This window comes from Atractosteus spatula, chromosome 16, assembly GCF_055471065.1.
Source record: "Atractosteus spatula isolate fAtrSpa1 chromosome 16, fAtrSpa1.hap1, whole genome shotgun sequence".
NCBI classification, from domain to species: Eukaryota; Metazoa; Chordata; class Actinopteri; order Semionotiformes; family Lepisosteidae; genus Atractosteus; species Atractosteus spatula.
The window spans coordinates 17,353,485-17,373,277 of record NC_142721.1 but is presented as its reverse complement, the minus strand read 5'-3'; the positions used below and the strand labels follow the sequence as shown (position 1 = coordinate 17,373,277).

At 52.7% G+C, this 19,793-nt stretch overlaps 1 protein-coding gene across 1 annotated transcript in view; it reads right to left on the bottom strand.

The window, feature by feature from the left end:
• Positions 1-568: 568 nt before the first annotated feature.
• The window catches only part of LOC148819706 (uncharacterized), a 104,966-nt gene continuing 85,741 nt past the window's right edge, over positions 569-19,793 (bottom strand). Inside the window, exons 13-19 of the mRNA XM_088935222.1 lie at positions 17,254-17,370; positions 10,078-10,210; positions 6,671-6,941; positions 5,803-5,972; positions 4,657-4,771; positions 1,259-1,458; positions 569-673 (exon numbers count right to left, since the gene is read on the bottom strand). Coding sequence (XP_088791348.1) covers positions 569-673; positions 1,259-1,458; positions 4,657-4,771; positions 5,803-5,972; positions 6,671-6,941; positions 10,078-10,210; positions 17,254-17,370 — 1,111 coding nt within the window. The remainder of the gene's footprint in view (positions 674-1,258; positions 1,459-4,656; positions 4,772-5,802; positions 5,973-6,670; positions 6,942-10,077; positions 10,211-17,253; positions 17,371-19,793) is intronic.

The following is a 19,793-nucleotide window of genomic DNA, read 5'->3' as shown; positions in this document are numbered from 1 at the left end:
TGCACACAGACAGAGGTTTCGGTCCGGTCTGGTCCAGTCTCGTTGGGTTTGGGAAAGAGAGGGAGAAATGGCGTGGACACTGACAGAGCAGCAGACTGACACCAGGACGTCCCCCTTCCAAGAGAGAGGAGCAGGAGAGAGAGGAGAGGGACAGACAGCACAGGAGAGACAGGAGAGAGACACACAGGGCAGGAGAGAGAGGAGAGAGACAGACGGCGCAGGAGAGAGAAGAGAGAGACAGACAGGGCAGGAGACAGAGAAGAGAGACAGACAGCACAAGAGAGAGAAGAGAGAGAGACAGCACAGGAGAGAGGAGAGAGATACACAGGGAGGAGAGAGAGGAGAGAGACAGACAGGGGACAGAGTGACAGACAGGGCGGGGGAGAGGAGAGACAGGTCGAGACAGACAGATTGGCAGAGCAGCAGGCAGAGAAAGCAGAGAGACAGTGGGACGGAGATAGAGTCTCGTCAATGGCTACTTGTACCCGTGTCTCGCAGCCTGGCAGCGAGTCAGTCTTGTGCATAAGGAGTGGAGGGGCTGGGGGGCAGGACCGCTGGGGCAGCCGGCTCAGGCCTTGAGCTGGTGCCACTGGGCCACAGCCTGCCGGGGGCGCGCGATCATGTCCTTCCAGTGCTTGACCTCGGCCGGGCCACTCTTCCAGGACAGGTAGATCTGCAGGGAGAGAGAGCGGGAGGCAGCAGGACAGGACAGGCCGGGTCAGTCAGGCAGTCGGTCTGTCTGTCAGTGTGTCAGTGTGTCAGTCAGCGTGTTAGTCAGTGTGTCAGTCAGTGTGTCAGTGTGTCAGTGTGTCAGTCGGTCAGCCTGCCGGTCAGTGAGTGTGTCAGTCAGCGTGTCAGTCAGTGTGTCAGTGTGTCAGTGTGTCAGTCAGCGTGTTAGTCAGTGTGTCAGTCAGTGTGTCAGTGTGTCAGTCGGTCAGCCTGCCGGTCAGTGAGTGTGTCAGTCGGTCAGCGTGTCAGTGTGTCAGTCAGCGTGTCAGTCAGTGTGTCAGTGTGTCAGTGTGTCAGTCAGCGTGTTAGTCAGTGTGTCAGTCAGTGTGTCAGTGTGTCAGTGTGTCAGTCGGTCAGCCTGCCGGTCAGTGAGTGTGTCAGTCAGCGTGTCAGTCAGTGTGTCAGTGTGTCAGTGTGTCAGTCAGCGTGTTAGTCAGTGTGTCAGTCAGTGTGTCAGTGTGTCAGTCGGTCAGCCTGCCGGTCAGTGAGTGTGTCAGTCGGTCAGCGTGTCAGTCGGTCAGCTGCTCACCTTGCCGATGACGTCGTTGCGGCTGAGGCGGTCCTTGTCCATGACGGTGATGATGATGGTGGTCTCCCGCAGGCGCTCGGTTGGCACATCGAAGGGGAAGGACTCGTTGAAGATGGGATTGAGACAGCGCTTCATCACCACTGTCTTCTTCTTCTCCACGCGCTTGTCCTTGTGCATCAGCCACACCTTCACATAGGGGTCTGAGAGAGAGGACTTTCATTTTTACTTTTTGTTTTGTTTCATGTTAATTTTATTATTTTATTTGCTTTGGCAACACTGATTGTACCCAGCGGTCATGCTAATAAAGCACCTTAAATTGAACTGAATTGAATTGGATAGATAGGAGATAGGAGATAGGAGAAAGGGAGAGAGGGAGAGAGGGGAGGGGAGAGAGGAGAGAGGAGAGAGGTGAGAGAGGAGAGAGGAGAGAGGAGAGAGGGAGCGGGAGAGAGGAGAGAGGAGAGAGGGAGAGAGGAGAGAGGAGAGAGGGAGAGATTGAATTGAATTGAGAGAGGAGAGGGAGAGAGGAGAGGGAGAGAGGAGAGAGGAGAGAGGGAGAGGAGAGAGAGACACAGGGCAGGAGAGAGGAGAGAGGGAGGTGAGAGAGAAGAGAGGGAGAGGGGAGAGAGGGAGGGAGAGACGAGAGAGGAAAGAAGGGGAGAGAGGAGGGAGAGGGAGAGGAGAGAGGAGAGAGGAGAGAAGGAGAGAGGGAGAGAGGGAGAGAGGAGAGAGGGAGAGATTGAATTGAATTGAGATTGAATTGAATTGAGAGAGGAGAGGGAGAGAGGAGAGAGGAGAGAGGAGAGAGGGAGAGGAGAGAGAGACACAGGGCAGGAGAGAGGAGAGAGACACAGGGCAGGAGAGAGGAGAGAGAGAGGTGAGAGAGAAGAGAGGGAGAGGGGAGAGAGGGAGGGAGAGACGAGAGAGGGAAGAAGGGGAGAGAGGAGGGAGAGGGAGAGGAGAGGTGAGAGTGGGAGAGGGAGAGGAGAGGAGAGAGGGGTGAAGAGAGAGGAGAGAGGGGAGAGGGGAGAGGGGAGAGGGGTGAAGGGAGAGGAGAGAGGAGAGAGGGAGAGAGAGCAGGAGAGAGGGGAGAGGAGAGAGTGGAGAGGGAGGTGAGAGTGGGAGAGAGAGAGGAGAGAAGAGAGAGGGGTGAAGGGAGAGGAGAGAGGGGTGAAGGGAGAGGAGAGAGGAGAGAGGGAGATAGAGCAGGAGAGAGGGGAGAGGAGAGAGTGGAGAGGGAGGTGAGAGTGGGAGAGAGAGAGGAGAGAAGAGAGAGGGGTGAAGGGAGAGGAGAGAGGGGTGAAGGGAGAGGAGAGAGGAGAGAGGGAGAGAGAGCAGGAGAGAGGGGAGGGGGAGCAGGAGAGGACAAGCAGAGAGAAAGAGACGAGGGTTCAGAATTACTGAGTCATTAGAACAATTAAACATTAAAGACAAAGGAGAAAAATCATTTCCAAAAGAGCCGAACAATTTAAAGAGGTTTCAATACAGCAATACTCTTCCCTGAGCCACGGCCACGTGAAGGAAGACTAATTACCACTGCAATTACGCCTACTAATGAGTTTAATTACTGTATATATAAATAAACTACACTGATTAATGACGGAGAGCTATAACAGCACACCGCTGCAGTATGAGCTGCAGAGTGAGCAGGAGTGTGCAAGAGAGTGAGCCAATATCTCACACACTGGGACACACACACATAAACACAACATAAACTGGAATGCTACAGAACCCTAAACACACAATACACACTAGCCAAATATTTGACCAAGATAAGAAACAACAAAAAGAAACAGACCCTGACAAGTACAGGCTCAGTGACCACAGCCTGGCCAGAGAAACTGGACACAGGCAGACCTGGCTGCTCAGAGAGGACAGGCTGTGCTCCCACTGCCAGCGGGGAGAAATAGAGACAGAGGTGCACTTCCTACTGCACTGTGACAGACACTCTGGGATTAGAGAAACATTCTTCCCTAAATTCAGAAATCTAATCCCAGAGTTCCCACACCTGCCAGAATCACAACGGGTCCCAATCCTACTGGGAGAGGGAGGAGGGAACTCAGTTGAACTGGCAGCCCAGTATGTGATCTCCTGTCACAGCCTGAGGAACAGTGAGTCTGTCTCCCAATAATGCTCCAGCCGCCTCCAGTATATGTCAATATTTTATAATATGTCTTTGTTGTAAATGTCTGTAATATGTCTGTAGATTTTATTTTACTTTTTGTTTTGTTTAATGTAAATATCATTACTTTCATTTGCTTTGGCAACACTGATTGTACCCATCGGTCATGCTAATAAAGCACCTTGAATTGAATTGAATTGAATTGACAGACAGGGCAGGAGAGAGGAGAGAGACACAGGGCAGGAGAGAGGAGAGAGACAGACAGGGCAGGAGAGAGGAGAGAGACAGCCAGGGCAGGAGAGAGGAGAGAGAGACAGACAGGGCAGGAGAGAGAGGAGAGAGACACAGGGCAGGAGAGAGGAGAGAGAGACAGACAGGGCAGGAGAGAGAGGAGAGAGACACAGGGCAGGAGAGAGGAGAGAGAGACAGACAGGGCAGGAGAGAGACAGACAGGGCAGGAGAGAGAGAAGAGAGACACATGGCAGGAGAGAGACACACAGGGCAGGAGAGAGGAGAGAGACACACAGGGCAGGAGAGAGAGGAGAGAGACACACAGGGAGGGGAGAGGAGAGAGAGACACACGGGGCAGGAGAGAGAGGAGAGAGACACACAGGGAGGGGAGAGGAGAGAGAGACACACAGGGGCAGGAGAGAGAGGAGAGAGACAGACGGGGCAGGAGAGAGAGGAGAGAGACACAGGGCAGGAGAGAGGAGAGAGAGAGACAGACGGGGCAGGAGAGAGGAGAGAGACACACAGGGTAGGAGAGAGAGGAGAGAGACAGACGGGGCAGGAGAGAGGAGAAAGACACACAGGGAGGGGAGAGGAGAGAGAGACACACAGGGCAGGAGAGAGGAGAGAGACACACAGGGAGGGGAGAGGAGAGAGAGACACACAGGGCAGGAGAGAGAGGAGAGAGACACACAGGGCAGGAGAGAGAGGAGAGAGACGCACAGGGCAGGAGAGAGGAGAGACACACAGGGCAGGAGAGAGAGGAGGGAGACACACAGGGCAAGAGATAGAAGAGAGAGACACACAGGGCAGGAGAGAGAGGAGACACACAGGGCAGGAGAGAGGAGAGTGGGAGATGGGGCAGGAGAGAGGAGAGAGACACACAGGGCAGGAGAGAGAGGAGAGAGACAGACGGGGCAGGAGAGAGGAGAGAGACACACAGGGAGGGGAGAGGAAAGAGAGACACAGGGCAGGAGAGAGGAGAGACACATGGGGCAGGAGATCGGGGACAGTGTAAGGCAGAGTGAGTCTGTGCTGTAGACGGTACCTGAAGTCCCCCCGATGTCCATGGCTTTAAGATTGCGTGCTTTGATGATGTTCACAGTGATGGTGTTGGCTGTGGGGTTGTAGCACAGGGACAAGAGGAGTTCCCCACGGCTACCCTGAAAGGGAGAGATGCTGTGGTCACTCTCCCAGTCTCTTCGGCACTCAGTCTCCCTTCTAGTGTAATATCCCTCTTTCTTTCAGTCTCAGTCCATTTACCTTTCCCTCCCTCTCTCACAGTCACCTCCCTCCTCCTCTCTCACAGTCACCTCCCTCCTCCTCTCTCACAGTCACACCTCCCTCCTCCTCTCTCACAGTCTCCTCCCCCCTCCTGCTCTCACAGTCACCTCCCTCCTCTCTCACAGTCACACCTCCCTCCCTCTCTCACAGTCACACCTCCCTCCCTCTCTCACAGTCATCTCCCTCCTTTCTCACAGTCTCCTCCCTCCTCTTTCACAGTCACCTCCCTCCTCTTTCACAGTCACCTCCCTCCTCTCTCACAGTCACACCTCCCTCCTCTCTCACAGTCACACCTCCCTCCTCCTCTCTCACAGTCACACCTCCCTCCTCTTTCACAGTCACCTCCCTCCTCTCTCACAGTCACCTCCCTCCTCCTCTCTCACAGTCACCTCCCTCCTCCTCTCTCACAGTCACACCTCCCTCCTCCTCTCTCACAGTCTCCTCCCCCCTCCTGCTCTCACAGTCACCTCCCTCCTCTCTCACAGTCACACCTCCCTCCTCCTCTCTCACAGTCACACCTCCTTCCCTCTCTCACAGTCACCTCCCTCCTTTCTCACAGTCTCCTCCCTCCTCTTTCACAGTCACCTCCCTCCTTTCTCACAGTCACCTCCCTCCTCTTTCACAGTCACCTCCCTCCTCTCTCACAGTCACACCTCCCTCCTCTTTCACAGTCACCTCCCTCCTCCTCCTCTCACAGTCACCTCCCTCCTCCTCTCTCACAGTTACCTCCCTCCTCCTCTCTCACAGTCACACCTCCCTCCTCCTCTCTCACAGTCACACCTCCCTCCTCCTCCTCTGACAGTCACCTCCCTCCTCCTCCTCTCACAGTCACCTCCCTCCCCCTCTTTCAATATCCTCCTCCTCTCTCCCAGTGTCTCCCAGTATCTCCCAGTTCAGTTCAGTGTCCTACACTTCCATCGCTGCAAGGCTTCAGCTCCTTCCAGAAGGTCTGCATGTGGGCCAGGTCCACCTTGTTTAGCGGGATGGACACCTCACCAATTGGGTCATTCCGGCTGAACCGGTCATAGTCTAGAACCTGCAGGTACAGAGTCCGCTGGACCACCTTCTCGTAGGGGAATCCTGAGGGGAAGAGGACAGAGCGAGAGAGCCCAGGGTCAGGAGGGTCTAATGGAGCAGGAGGAGAGATGGACAGTGGGATGGACAGCGAGAGAGGAGATGGACAGTGGGATGGACAGTGAGAGGAGAGATGGACAGTGAGAAGAGAGATGGACAGTGGCTGATGGACAGCGAGAGGAGAGATGGACAGTGAGAGAGGAGATGGACAGTGGCTGATGGACAGTGAGAGGAGAGATGGACAGCGAGAGAGGAGATGGACAGTGAGAGAGGGACAGAGAGAGAGGAGATGGACAGTGAGAGAGGAGATGGACAGTGGCTGATGGACAGCGAGAGGAGAGATGGACAGTGAGAGAGGAGAGTGGCTGATGGACAGTGAGAGAGGAGATGGACAGTGGCTAATGGACAGTGAGAGAGGAGATGGACAGCGAGAGAGGAGATGGACAGTGAGAGAGGGACAGAGAGAGAGGAGATGGACAGTGGCTGATGGACAGTGAGAGAGGAGATGGACAGCGAGAGAGGAGATGGACAGTGAGAGAGGGACAGAGAGAGAGGAGATGGACAGTGGCTGATGAACAGTGAGAGGAGATGGACAGTGAGAGAGGAGATGGACAGTGGCTGATGGACAGCGAGAGGAGAGATGGACAGTGGCTGATGGACAGCGAGAGGAGATGGACAGTGAGAGAGGACAGAGACACACTCACCCTCAAACAGGAAGGTCTCGTTCCAGTGGGGGTTGAGGTTCTTCCTCTTGACCTTGGTCTCCAGCTTGTGCTTCTTGTCGGGCAGCAGGTAGATCTTCACGAAGGGGTCAGACGTGCCGCTGAAGTCCTTGGCCGGCAGCTCCTGGGCCTTCAGGATCTTCACCGTCAGGGTGGACTCCTGGAAGTTGTAGCCCACGCTGAACTGGATCCGCCCCAGCTTCTCCTGACCGGTTCCCTCATGGCCATCGTCATCCTCCGAGCCCGGGGACAGCTGGAGCAAAGCATCACACACACAGTGTCACACACACTGATGCACACACACTGATACACATACTAAATATACACACACACAGTGTCACACACACTGATACATATACTGAATATACACACACACAGTGTCACACACGCTGATACATATACTGAATATACACACACACAGTGTCACACACACTGATGCACATCCTGAATATACACACACACAGTGTCACACACACTGATGCACATCCTGAATATACACACACAGTGTCACACACACAGATACACACACACTGATACACATACTAAATATACACACACACAGTGTCACACACACACTGATACATATACTGAATATACACACACACAGTGTCACACACACTGATACACACACACACACAGTGTCACACACACTGATACACATACTAAATATACACACACACAGTGTCACACACACACTGATACATATACTGAATACACACACACACAGTGTCACACATACTGATACACACACTGATACACATCCTGAATATACACACACACAGTGTCACACACACTGATACACATACTGAATATACACACACACAGTGTCACACACACTGATACACATACTGAATATACACACACACAGTGTCACAAACACTGATACACATCCTGAATATACACACACAGTGTCACACACACACAGTGTCACACATACTGATACATACACACTGATACACATCCTGAATATACACACACACAGTGTCACACACACTGATACACATACTGAATATACACACACACTGATACACATCCTGAATATACACACACACAGTGTCACACACACTGATACACATACTGAATATACACACACACTGATACACATTCTGAATATACACACACACAGTGTCACACACACACACACTGATACCCATACTGAATATACACACACAGTGTCACACACACAGATACACATCCTGAATATACACACACACAGTGACACACACACAGTCATACACACACTGATACCCATACTGAATATACACACACACAGTGTCACACACACTGATACACATCCTGAATATATACACACACAGTGTCATACACACACACTGATACACATACTGAATATATACACACAGTGTCACAGACACTGATACACATACTGAATATACACACACAATGTCACACACACTGATACACATATTGAATGTACACACACAGTGTCATACACACACACTAATACACATACTGAATATACACACACACAGTGTCATACACACACACTGATACACATACTGAATATACACACATGATGTCATACACACACTGATACCCATACTGAATATACACACACACAGTGTCACACACACACACTGATACCCATACTGAATATACACACACAGTGTCACACACACAGTGACACACACACACAGTCATACACACACTGATACCCATACTGAATATACACACACAGTGTCACACACACTGATACACATCCTGAATATACACACACACAGTGTCACACACACACACTGATACCCATACTGAATATACACACACAGTGTCACACACACAGTGACACACACACACAGTCATACACACACTGATACCCATACTGAATATACACACACAGTGTCACACACACTGATACACATCCTGAATATTCACACACACAGTGTAACACACTCTGATACACATCCTGAATATACACACACACAATGTCACACACACTGATACCCATACTGAATATACACACACAGTGTCATACACACAAACTGATACACATACTGAATATACACACACACAGTGTCACACACACAGTGTCACACACACTGATACACATACTGAATATACACACACACAGTGTCACACACACTGATACACATCCTGAATATTCACACACACAGTGTAACACACTCTGATACACATCCTGAGTATACACACACACAGTGTAACGCACTCTGATACACATCCTGAATATACACACACACAGTGTCACACACACTGATACCCATACTGAGTATACACACACACACAGTGTCATATACACACACTGATACACACACTGAATATACACACACACAGTGTCACACACACTGATACCCATACTGAATATACACACACAGTGTCATACACACAAACTGATACACATACTGAATATACACACACACAGTGTCACACACACAGTGTCATATACACACTGATACACATACTGAATATACACACATGATGTCATACACACACTGATACTGATGCACATGCTGAATATACATACACACAGTCATACACACTGATAAACATACTGAATATACACACAGTGTCCTACACACACCGATACACATACTGAATATATACACTCATACAGTCTCATACACACACAGTGTCATACATACAGTACACACACACTGATACACACAGTGTCGTACACACACACTGATACAGACACACACAGTGTCACACACACTGATACTGATACACACACTGAATATACACATAGACAGTCATACACACACTGATACACAAACTGAATATACACAGTGTCATACATACACAAACACTAATACACACAGTGTCATACACACACAGATACACACACACACACAGTGTCAAATACACACACTGATACACACACTGAATGTACACACAGTGTTGCATACACAGTCTCACACTCTGATACACACTGATATACACATACAGTGTCACACACACACTGTCACACTCCGATACACACTGATACACACTCAAACTCTGATACACACATTGTCCGGCACTGGGGCAGGAGGTACAACGATCTGCTCCCCCATCATCACTCTGCTGCTGGGGCAGGGGGTACAGTGATCTGCTGCCCCAGTATCACTCTGCTGCTGGGGCAGGGGTACAGTGATCTGCTGCCCTCAGTACCACTCTGCTGTGGGGCAGGGGGTACAGTGATCTGCTGCCCCAGTATCACTCTGCTGTGGGGCAGGGGGTACAATGATCTGCTGCCCCAATATCACTCTGCTGTGGGGCAGGGGGTACAGTGATTTGCTGCCCCAGTCCTCTCCCCATCTCTGCAGTATCTCTTCCTGTTTGGGAAGCACTAAGCTGACTGGTGGCAGCTAAGTGTGCCCTGTGTGACCGGACACTGCTGGGACAGTATCTGACAGAGGGGGCGCCGGCTGTCCTACCATGATCATCTCGCTGGTGAGGGAGTTGGCGAGGTCCGAGACGGAGGAGTGCGCGTCTGTGCGGCGGTCCTCGTCCTGGGGCAGCTGGCCCTGCACTGGGGTGGTGTTGGACACCTTGTTCCCACTGGGCTGCCTGTGGACACACAGCACAGGGTCAGCTGGCCATCGAAGCACCTGGGCACTGCCACACACCTGAGAAGTGCCATGCACCTGGGCACTGTGCCTGAACAGTACTACACACCTGGGCACTGTGCCTGGGCAGTACCACACACCTGGGCAGTACCACACACCTAGGCACTGTGCCTGAACAGTACCACACACCTGGGCACTGTGCCTGAACAGTACCACACACCTGGGCACTATGCCTGGGCAGTACCACACACCTGGGGACTGTGCCTGAACAGTACCACACACCTGGGCACTGTGCCTGGGCAGTACCACACACCTGGGGACTGTGCCTGGGCAGTACCACACACCTGGGCACTGTGCCTGGGCAGTACCACACACCTGGGGACTGTGCCTGGGCAGTACCACACACCTGGGCACTGTGCCTGAACAGTACCACACACCTGGGCACTGTGCCTGGGCAGTACCACACACCTGGGGACTGTGCCTGGGCAGTACCACACACCTGGGCACTGTGCCTGGGCAGTACCACACACCTGGGGACTGTGCCTGGGCAGTACCACACACCTGGGCACTGTGCCTGGGCAGTACCACACACCTGGGCAGTACCACACACCTGGGCACTGTGCCTGGGCAGTACCACACACCTTGACCTGCCTACCCCCCCTCCTGTGACATGGCCCTGGCACACTGGCACAGAGCCCTCGCCCGGCAGCTACAGGAGCCACAGTGGTCTCCTGCTGGGCTGAGGTCCGTCCGGCCCAGCCTGGGGCTCGGCTCTGATGGCCTCAGGCGGACAGCAGCGCAGCAGGAGTGAGCCCGGAGAGTCGGGGAGCGAGCCAGCTGCGAGGCCGGGCTGAGGGCACAAACCTGCCCACACAGACCTGGCAGAGAGGGGGAGGGATCGGACCGGGAGCCAGACTCCCCCTTTGGCCTACTGCACCTCGTCAGAGAGAGAGGAGGGGGAGGAGAGAGGGAAGGAAACGTGAGAGAAAGAGAGAGAGAGAGAGAGAGAGAGAGGGAGGCTCTCCGGCTGACGTCAGAAGATGGGCGACTCTGTTACAGGAGACACAGCAGACTGGTAAAGGCACATCGAGAGGCAAGACAGCGATGAGAGGTTAGGCGCTGGGGGGAGGAGGAGGAGGAGGAGGAAGGCTGCACACACACGGAGTGATGGAGGCACGACGCAGAGTTAAGAGAAGGAGCTGTGGAGAGACTGAGCGAGCGTGAGGAGGTCAACAGACACCAGCACTGAGCTGGAGGAGGCTGGAAACACAAGAAGGCTGGTCAGTTCGAAGAGAGAGAGAGCACTGTAACACACACACACTGGGACACAAACACACACACACGCACACTGTGAGAGGAGGAGGCAGCTGTAAAAACAGTGATGCTGGAGAGACAGTGCAGTTGTGGGGGAGAGCGAGGAGGAAGAGGCTGGTTAGTCTCCAGGGCAGGACAGAGAGCAGGAGGAGGATGAGGAGGAAGAGGGACACGAGAGGGACGCAGAGCCTGCGGCCGCAGGGACCTGAAACACACAGCCCCCCCCCAAAAAAACAGAAGTCAAAGGTTTATCCCAGAATCGGCCCATATGGCTACAGCTACACCCCCGGCACCGGACCGGACCGGACCAGACCGGACCAGGAAGGTCCAGTGGGCTCAGAGAGGACAAACTTGGCACAAGTGAGATTCACCAGCAAGGACTCACAGGGCAGCACTCAGCACCCAGAGAGCCTGCAGAGCACAGGGGACAGGAGAGCAGGAGGACAGGAGGACAGGAGGACAGGAGGACAGGAGAGCAGGGGACAGGAGCACAGGGGACAGGAGGACAGGAGCACAGGGGACAGGAGAGCAGGAGGACAGGAGAGCAGGAGGACAGGAGAGCAGGAGACAGGAGCACAGGGGACAGGAGGACAGGAGCACAGGGGACAGGAGGACAGGGGGACAGGAGAGCAGGGAGACAGGAGAGCAGGAGGTAAGGGGGACAGGGGAAAAGGAGGACAGGAGAACAGGGGGACAGGAGGACAGGGGAACAGGGGGACGGGGGGACAGGGCCCAGGGTCTCTGACCACCTGGACATACAGTCCCACCAGCGCACTGCAGGCAGACAGGGTTCAGAAGAGGAGTGGGGTACAGGGGTCACCGAAACAGTACAGAGCTGCTCTGTCCAGAGGCTCAGGCTGTTGGGAAAGTGGAGATACATTCTGCTGCTGAATAGCACACTTGTCAGAACAAGAAAGACAGACGAGAGAGGGAGACAGACAGACGCAGCAGCAGGCAGAGACAGACAGACAGGCCAACAGGCAGGCAGACAGACAGACAGGCAGAGACAGACAGACAGACAGACAGACAGACAGACAGGCAAGCAGGCAGACAGGCAAGCGCGAATCATGAGGAGGAGGGTGATGTCCGAGACGATCTCTCTTTGACAAAACGTATCCCTTCCACAGGGACGACAAGACCCCTCGGAAGACTCAGCTGCTGTTTTATCAACCCCTTCACCAGAGGGCGCTCCAGAGCTCGAAGCTATCAAACAGCCATGACATACACCCCTTCCTCCTCACCCTGATCCGCAGACAGATCAGGAACGCGTCCCCCGAGAAGAAGGAGGTCAGGCTGTACCGTTCTGCAGGGCTGGGGTTTGTGTGGAGGAACAGCACGTGGTCTATTTCTCTTAAAGAGTTTCTGTGTTTCCTCCGTGAGGAGTGTGTGTAGAACTCAAGACCTCATTAGCAGACCTGCACACAGCACAGCCAGCTAGTGGGAGCCAGTGGTCGCCGTGCAGCCTGCACTGCCTTGCTGCAGACAGCAGGGGGCAGACTGAGGCAGTGCCAAGGCGCACAGCTCCCAGGGCCACAGTGAAACTGGGCTGCTGTCATGGTAACCGCTGTGGAAACGGAGAGCCCAGTGTGCCGAAGGGAAGCAGGGAGGAAGCAGACAAGTGGGGGAGCAAATAGCTACTGTACTTCAGACACTGCGAGACACGCAGACATGCAGAGCAGACAGGACAGATGACAGCACAGGTGAGACACAGAGCAGACAGGGCAGATGAGACACAGAGCAGACAGGACAGATGACAGTACAGGTGAGACACAGAGCAGACAGGGCAGATGACAGTAGAGCTGAAACACAGAGCAGACAGGATAGATGAGACACAGAGCAGACAGGGCAGATGACAGTACAGCTGAGACACAGAGCAGATGGGGCAGATGACAGTACAGGTGAGACACAGAGCAGACAGGGCAGATGACAGTACAGCTGAGACACAGAGCAGACAGGACAGATGAGACACAGAGCAGACAGGACAGATGACAGTACAGGTGAGACACAGAGCAGACAGGACAAATGACAGTACAGCTGAGACACAGAGCAGACAGGACAGATGACAGTACAGGTGAGAGACAGGGCAGATGACAGTACAGTTGAGACAGAGCAGACAGGGCAGATGACAGTACAGGTGAGACACAGAGCAGACAGGGCAGATGACACTACAGGTGAGAGACAGGGCAGATGACAGTACAGTTGAGACACAGAGCAGACAGGGCAGATGACAGTACAGCTGAGACACAGAGCAGACAGGATAGATGACAGTACAGCTAAGACACAGAGCAGACAGCACAGTTGAGACACAGAGCAGACAGGGCAGATGACAGTACAGGTGAGACACAGAGCAGACAGGGCAGATGACACTACAGGTGAGAGACAGGGTAGATGACAGTACAGTTGAGACACAGAGCAGACAGGGCAGATGAAAGTACAGCTGAGACACAGAGCAGACAGGATAGATGACACTACAGGTGAGAGACAGAGCAGACAGCACAGATGAGACACAGAGCAGACAGGACAGATGACAGTACAGCTGAGACAGAGCAGACAGGACAGATGAGACACAGAGCAGACAGGACAGATGACAGTACAGCTGAGACACAGAGCAGACAGGACAGATGACAGTTCAGCTGAGACACAGAGCAGACAGGGCAGATGACAGTACAGGTGAGAGACAGGGCAGATGACAGTACAGTTGAGACAGAGCAGACAGGGCAGATGACAGTACAGGTGAGACACAGAGCAGACAGGGCAGATGACACTACAGGTGAGAGACAGGGCAGATGACAGTACAGTTGAGACACAGAGCAGACAGGGCAGATGACAGTACAGCTGAGACAGAGCAGACAGGATAGATGACAGTACAGCTAAGACACAGAGCAGACAGCACAGTTGAGACACAGAGCAGACAGGGCAGATGACAGTACAGGTGAGACACAGAGCAGACAGGGCAGATGACACTACAGGTGAGAGACAGGGCAGATGACAGTACAGTTGAGACACAGAGCAGACAGGATAGATGACACTACAGGTGAGAGACAGAGCAGACAGCACAGATGAGACACAGAGCAGACAGGACAGATGACAGTACAGCTGAGACAGAGCAGACAGGACAGATGAGACACAGAGCAGACAGGACAGATGACAGTACAGCTGAGACAGAGCAGACAGGGCAGATGACAGTACAGCTGAGACACGGAGCAGACAGGATAGATGACAGTACAGGTGAGACAGCGCAGAGCAGACAGGATAGATGACAGGTACAGGTGAGATAGCGCAGAGCAGACAGGATAGATGACAGGTACAGGTGAGAGCCTCGTAGAGACACAGACGCGCAGGGCAGCAGGCAAGAGGCAGGGGCGCAGTTTCACCTTGACCTGTGATACTATCCTCATTACCTGACCACAGAGCTGCCGGCGAGCCAGGGTCCACTTCCGGGCTGGAGAGAAACTCGAGAGAGACACCCCCCCACAGACACCTCTCACTCCGAGCAGCCCAATACCCGCTACACCCCAACACCCCAGCACCTGCAGTCTGCTGGAACCCCCCTAACAGGCTCAGGGGTCCCCAAGTCCTCAGACATGCTCTGTTGAATGCTGATGGGGTAGGACCCCCACTCTGATCATGGGCAGAGACCGCTCACACGAAGTGTGAAATGACTCCTAAACACCAGCTCTCCGACAGCGGTGGGACACCCCCAGACTCTACAGTGACCCCAAAACGCAGTGTGTCACTGACCCTCTCTAACACCACAGCACGGACACCCCCAGACTCTACAGTGACCCTGAAACGCATTGTGTCACTGACCCTTTCTAACCCTACAGCACGGACACCCCCAGACTCTACAGTGACCCCGAAATGCAGTGTGTCACTGACCCTCTCTAACCCTACAGCATGGACACCCCCACTCTACAGTGACCCCAAAACGAAGTGTGTTACTGACTCTCTCTCCCCTGCAGCATGGACACCCCCAAACTCTACAGTGACCCCAAAACGCAGTGTGTCACTGACCCTCTCTAACCCTACAGCACGGACACCCCCAGACTCTACAGTGACCCCGAAATGCAGTGTGTCACTGACCCTCTCTGAGCCTACAGCGTGGACACCCCTAGACCCTACAGTGACCCCAAAATGCAGTATGTCACTGACCCTCTCTAAGCCTACAGCGCAGACACCCCCAGACTCCACAGTGACCCTGAAACGCTGTGTGTTAGTGACCCTCTCTAAGCCTACAGCGCGGACACCCCTAGACTCTACAGTGACCCCGAAACGCAGTGTGTTACTGACCCTCTCTAACCCTACAGCATGGACACCCCCACTCTACAGTGACCCCAAAACGAAGTGTGTTACTGACTCTCTCTCCCCTGCAGCACGGACACCCCCAGACTCTACAGTGACCCCAAAACGCAGTGTGTCACTGACCCTCTCTAAGCCTACAGCACGGACACCCCCAGACTCACCTCAGACAGTGACCCCTGACCTGTCTGCACTACTGAGGCCCCAGTTCCCCTGACCATCCCTGCAGACCCCCCCACTTCCACAACACAACACAACAACACGACACAACCTGGCAGAACTAACACAACCCCTGACAACACAAACATCAGAAATTAACACAACCCCTCACAACACAACCCAGCAGAACTAACACAACCCCTCACAACACAAATAAGCAGAACTAACACAACCCCTCACAACACAACCCACAGGAATTAACACGACACCTCACAACACAACCCACAGGAACTAACACAACCCCTCACAACACAACCTCCCAGAATTAGCAGAACCCCTTACAACACAACCTGGCAGAATTAACACAACCCCTCACAAGACATGTCTTACTCCCTGAACCCTTTCTGGACAGAGTTAAATTTCCACCCAGTTTTTCCAGGATTATTACAAACTGTCCAATCTTATCGGCAACTCCCAACTCAACCGTCCAATCGCATCGCCAGCTCCTAACTCAACCGTCCAATCGCATCGCCACCTCCTAACTCAACCGTCCAATCCCGTTCAGCCAATGCAGGCTCATCTCTGGACAAGAATGACACCCCAGCCGCACATGAACAACCACAACCACAACTCTCCTTTTGCCTCTGCTCCACCCAGTCTGTCTCTCTCTCTCTGCCCCACCCAGTCTGTCGCTCTGCCTCACCCAGTCTGTCTCTCTCTCTCTGCCCTGCCCAGTCTGTCGCTCTGCCTCACCCAGTCTGTCTCTCTCTCTCTGCCCTGCCCAGTCTGTCGCTCTGCCCCACCCAGTCTGTCTGTCTCTCTCTGGCCCGCCCAGTCTGTTTCTCTCTCTCTGCTCAGTCTGTCTCTCTCTTTGCTCCACCCAGTCTGTCTGTCTTTTTCTCTGCCCCACCCAGTCTGTCTCTCTCTCTCTGCCCCACTCAGTCTGTCTCTCCCTCTCTGCTCCACCCAGTCTGTCTCTCTCTCTGCTCCACCCAGTCTATCTCTCTCTCTCTGCCCCACCCAGTCTGTCTGTCTCTCTCTGCTCCACCCAGTCTGTCTCTCCCTCTCTGCCCCACCCAGTCTGTCTGTCGCTCTGCCCCACCCAGTCTGTCTGTCTCTCTGCCCAGTCTGTCTCTCCCTCTCTGCCCCACTCAGTCTGTCTGTGTCTCTCTCTGCCCCACCCAGTCTGTCTGTCTCTCTGCCCAGTCTGTCTCTCCCTCTCTGCCCCACTCTGTCTGTCTGTCTCTCTCTCTGCCCCACCCAGTCTGGTACCTCTTCTCAGGGGGGGTGTCGTGGCTTGTTGGCGCCCCCTGCAGGTCAGGGATGTTGGCGAAGTCATCCTGCTCAGAGAGACCCAGAACCAGAGAGAGAACCACCATTCTCCCTTCACTGAGAGAGAGGAGAGAGGAGAGGACAGGGGAAGAGAGAGGAGAGAGGAGAGGGAGTGGGGGAGACAGGGAGGAGAGGAGGAGAGAAAGGAGGTGAGAGGGGGAAAGACAGGAGAAAGGGTGAGGATTGCCGGAGCAGAGCAGGAGCCCCACGAAGCAGTGCTGTCATCTCAGCCCCGTCTGGCTCTCGGCTGCCTCTCAGCATTAACATTTCATTAAGCTCCATTAACGAGATCTGGACTAATTGTTTCTATTTGAGTCTCATTACATTTCTGTCTCGAGGTGATCACTCTTCCAGCTTTCTGGGTCAGCTCTCTCATCCATCACTGATCTCTCTCTCGTTCTCTCACTCTCTCATCCATCACTGATCTCTCTCTCATTCTCTCACTCTCTCATCCATTACTGATCACTCATCCTCTCATCCATCACTGATCTCTCTCTCATTCTCTCACTCTCTCATCCATTACTGATCACTCATCCTCTCATCCATTACTGATCTCTCTCTCATTCTCTCTCACTCTCTCATCCATCACTGATCTCTCTCTCCTTCTCTCACTCTCTCATCCATTACTGATCTCTCTCTCATTCTCTCACTCTCTCATCCATTACTGATCACTCATCCTCTCATCCATCACTGATCTCTCTCTCATTCTCTCACTCTCTCATCCATTACTGATTACTCTCTCTCATCCTCTCATCCATTACTGATCACTCTCTCTCACTCTCTCATCCATCACTGATCTCTCTCTCCTTCTCTCACTCTCTCATCCATTACTGATCTCTCTCTCATTCTCTCACTCTCTCATCCATTACTGATCACTCTCTCTCATCCTCTCATCTATTACTGATCACTCTCTCATCCTCTCATCCATTACTGATCTCTCTCTCATTCTCTCACTCTCTCATGCAGGACTGATCACTCTCTCTCCTCCTCTCATCCATTACTGATCACTCTCTCCTTCTCTCACTCTCTCATCCATTACTGATCACTCTCTCATTCTCTCACTCTCTCATCCATTACTGATCACTCATCCTCTCATCCATCACTGATCTCTCTCTCATTCTCTCACTCTCTCATCCATTACTGATCTCCCTCTCATTCTCTCACTCTCTCATGCAGGACTGATCACTCTCTCATCCTCTCATCCATTACTGATCTCCCTCTCATTCTCTCACTCTCTCATCCAGGACTGATCACTCTCTCAATTTCAATTTAATTCAAGGTGCTTTATTAGCATAACCGATGGGTACAGTCAGTGTTGCCAAAGCAAATAAAAATAATAAAATTAACACGAAACAAAACAAAAAATAAAAGTAAAATAAAATCTACAGACATATTACAGACATTTACAACAAAGACATATTATAAAATATTGACATATACTGTAGGCGGCTGGAGCATTATTGGGAGACAGACTCACTGTTCCTCAGGCTGGGACAGGAGATCACATACTGGGCTGCCAGTTCAACTGAGTTCCCTCCTCCCTCTCCCAGTAGGATTGGGACCCATTGTGATTCTGGCAGGTGTGGGAACTCTGGGATTAGATTTCTGAATTTAGGGAAGAATGTTTCTCTAATCCCAGAGTATCTGTCACAGTGCAGTAGGAAGTGCACCTCTGTCTCTATTTCTCCCTGCTGGCAGTGGGAGCACAGCCTGTCCTCTCTGGGCAGCCAGGTCTGCCTGTGTCCAGTTTCTCTGGCCAGGGTGTGGTCACTGAGCCTGTACTTGTCAGGGTCTGTTTCTTTTTGCTGTTTCTTATCTTGGTCAAATATTCGGCTAGTGTGTATTGTGTGTTTAGGGTTCTGTAGCATTCCAGTTTATGTTGTGTTTGTGTGTGTGTCCCAGTGTGTGAGATACTGCTGTTTGATCTGTGCTGTGATGCGGTTGAGTCTGAGTTGTGGTGCTCTAGCAGTGCTGTCCTGATGCTGGTTAGTGTCGGTGTGGCTCAGGTCAGTGAGCCTCAGGACCAGCTGGCTCAGGGGGCTCTGTTTTGGGCTCAGCTCTTGGCTCAGCAGGGCTTTGTGGTGGTAGGAATTTTGGTCGCTGTTTTTTAGGTGTAGCCAATACTTTAATACTCTTTTCTATATGTTTATCAATAGTGGGTACTGGCCTAATTTGGCCCTGCACCCGTTGTTAGGTGTTTTTCTCTGCACACGGAGGATGTTTCTACAGATCTCCATGTGCAGAGTTTCTGTGGGGTGTTTGTCCCATTGAGTGTACTCCTGGTCTGTGAGGGGACCCCACACTTCACTGCCGTATAGGGCAATGGGTTGGATTACACTTTCAAATATTTGGAGCCAGATTCTTGTTGGTGGGTTGATGTTGAAGAGCCTCCTTCTTATTGTGTAGAAAGCCCTGAGTGCCTTCACTGCCAGGTCAAAACTCCCAGATGAGCTGATGGTGAGACCGAGATATGTGTAGCT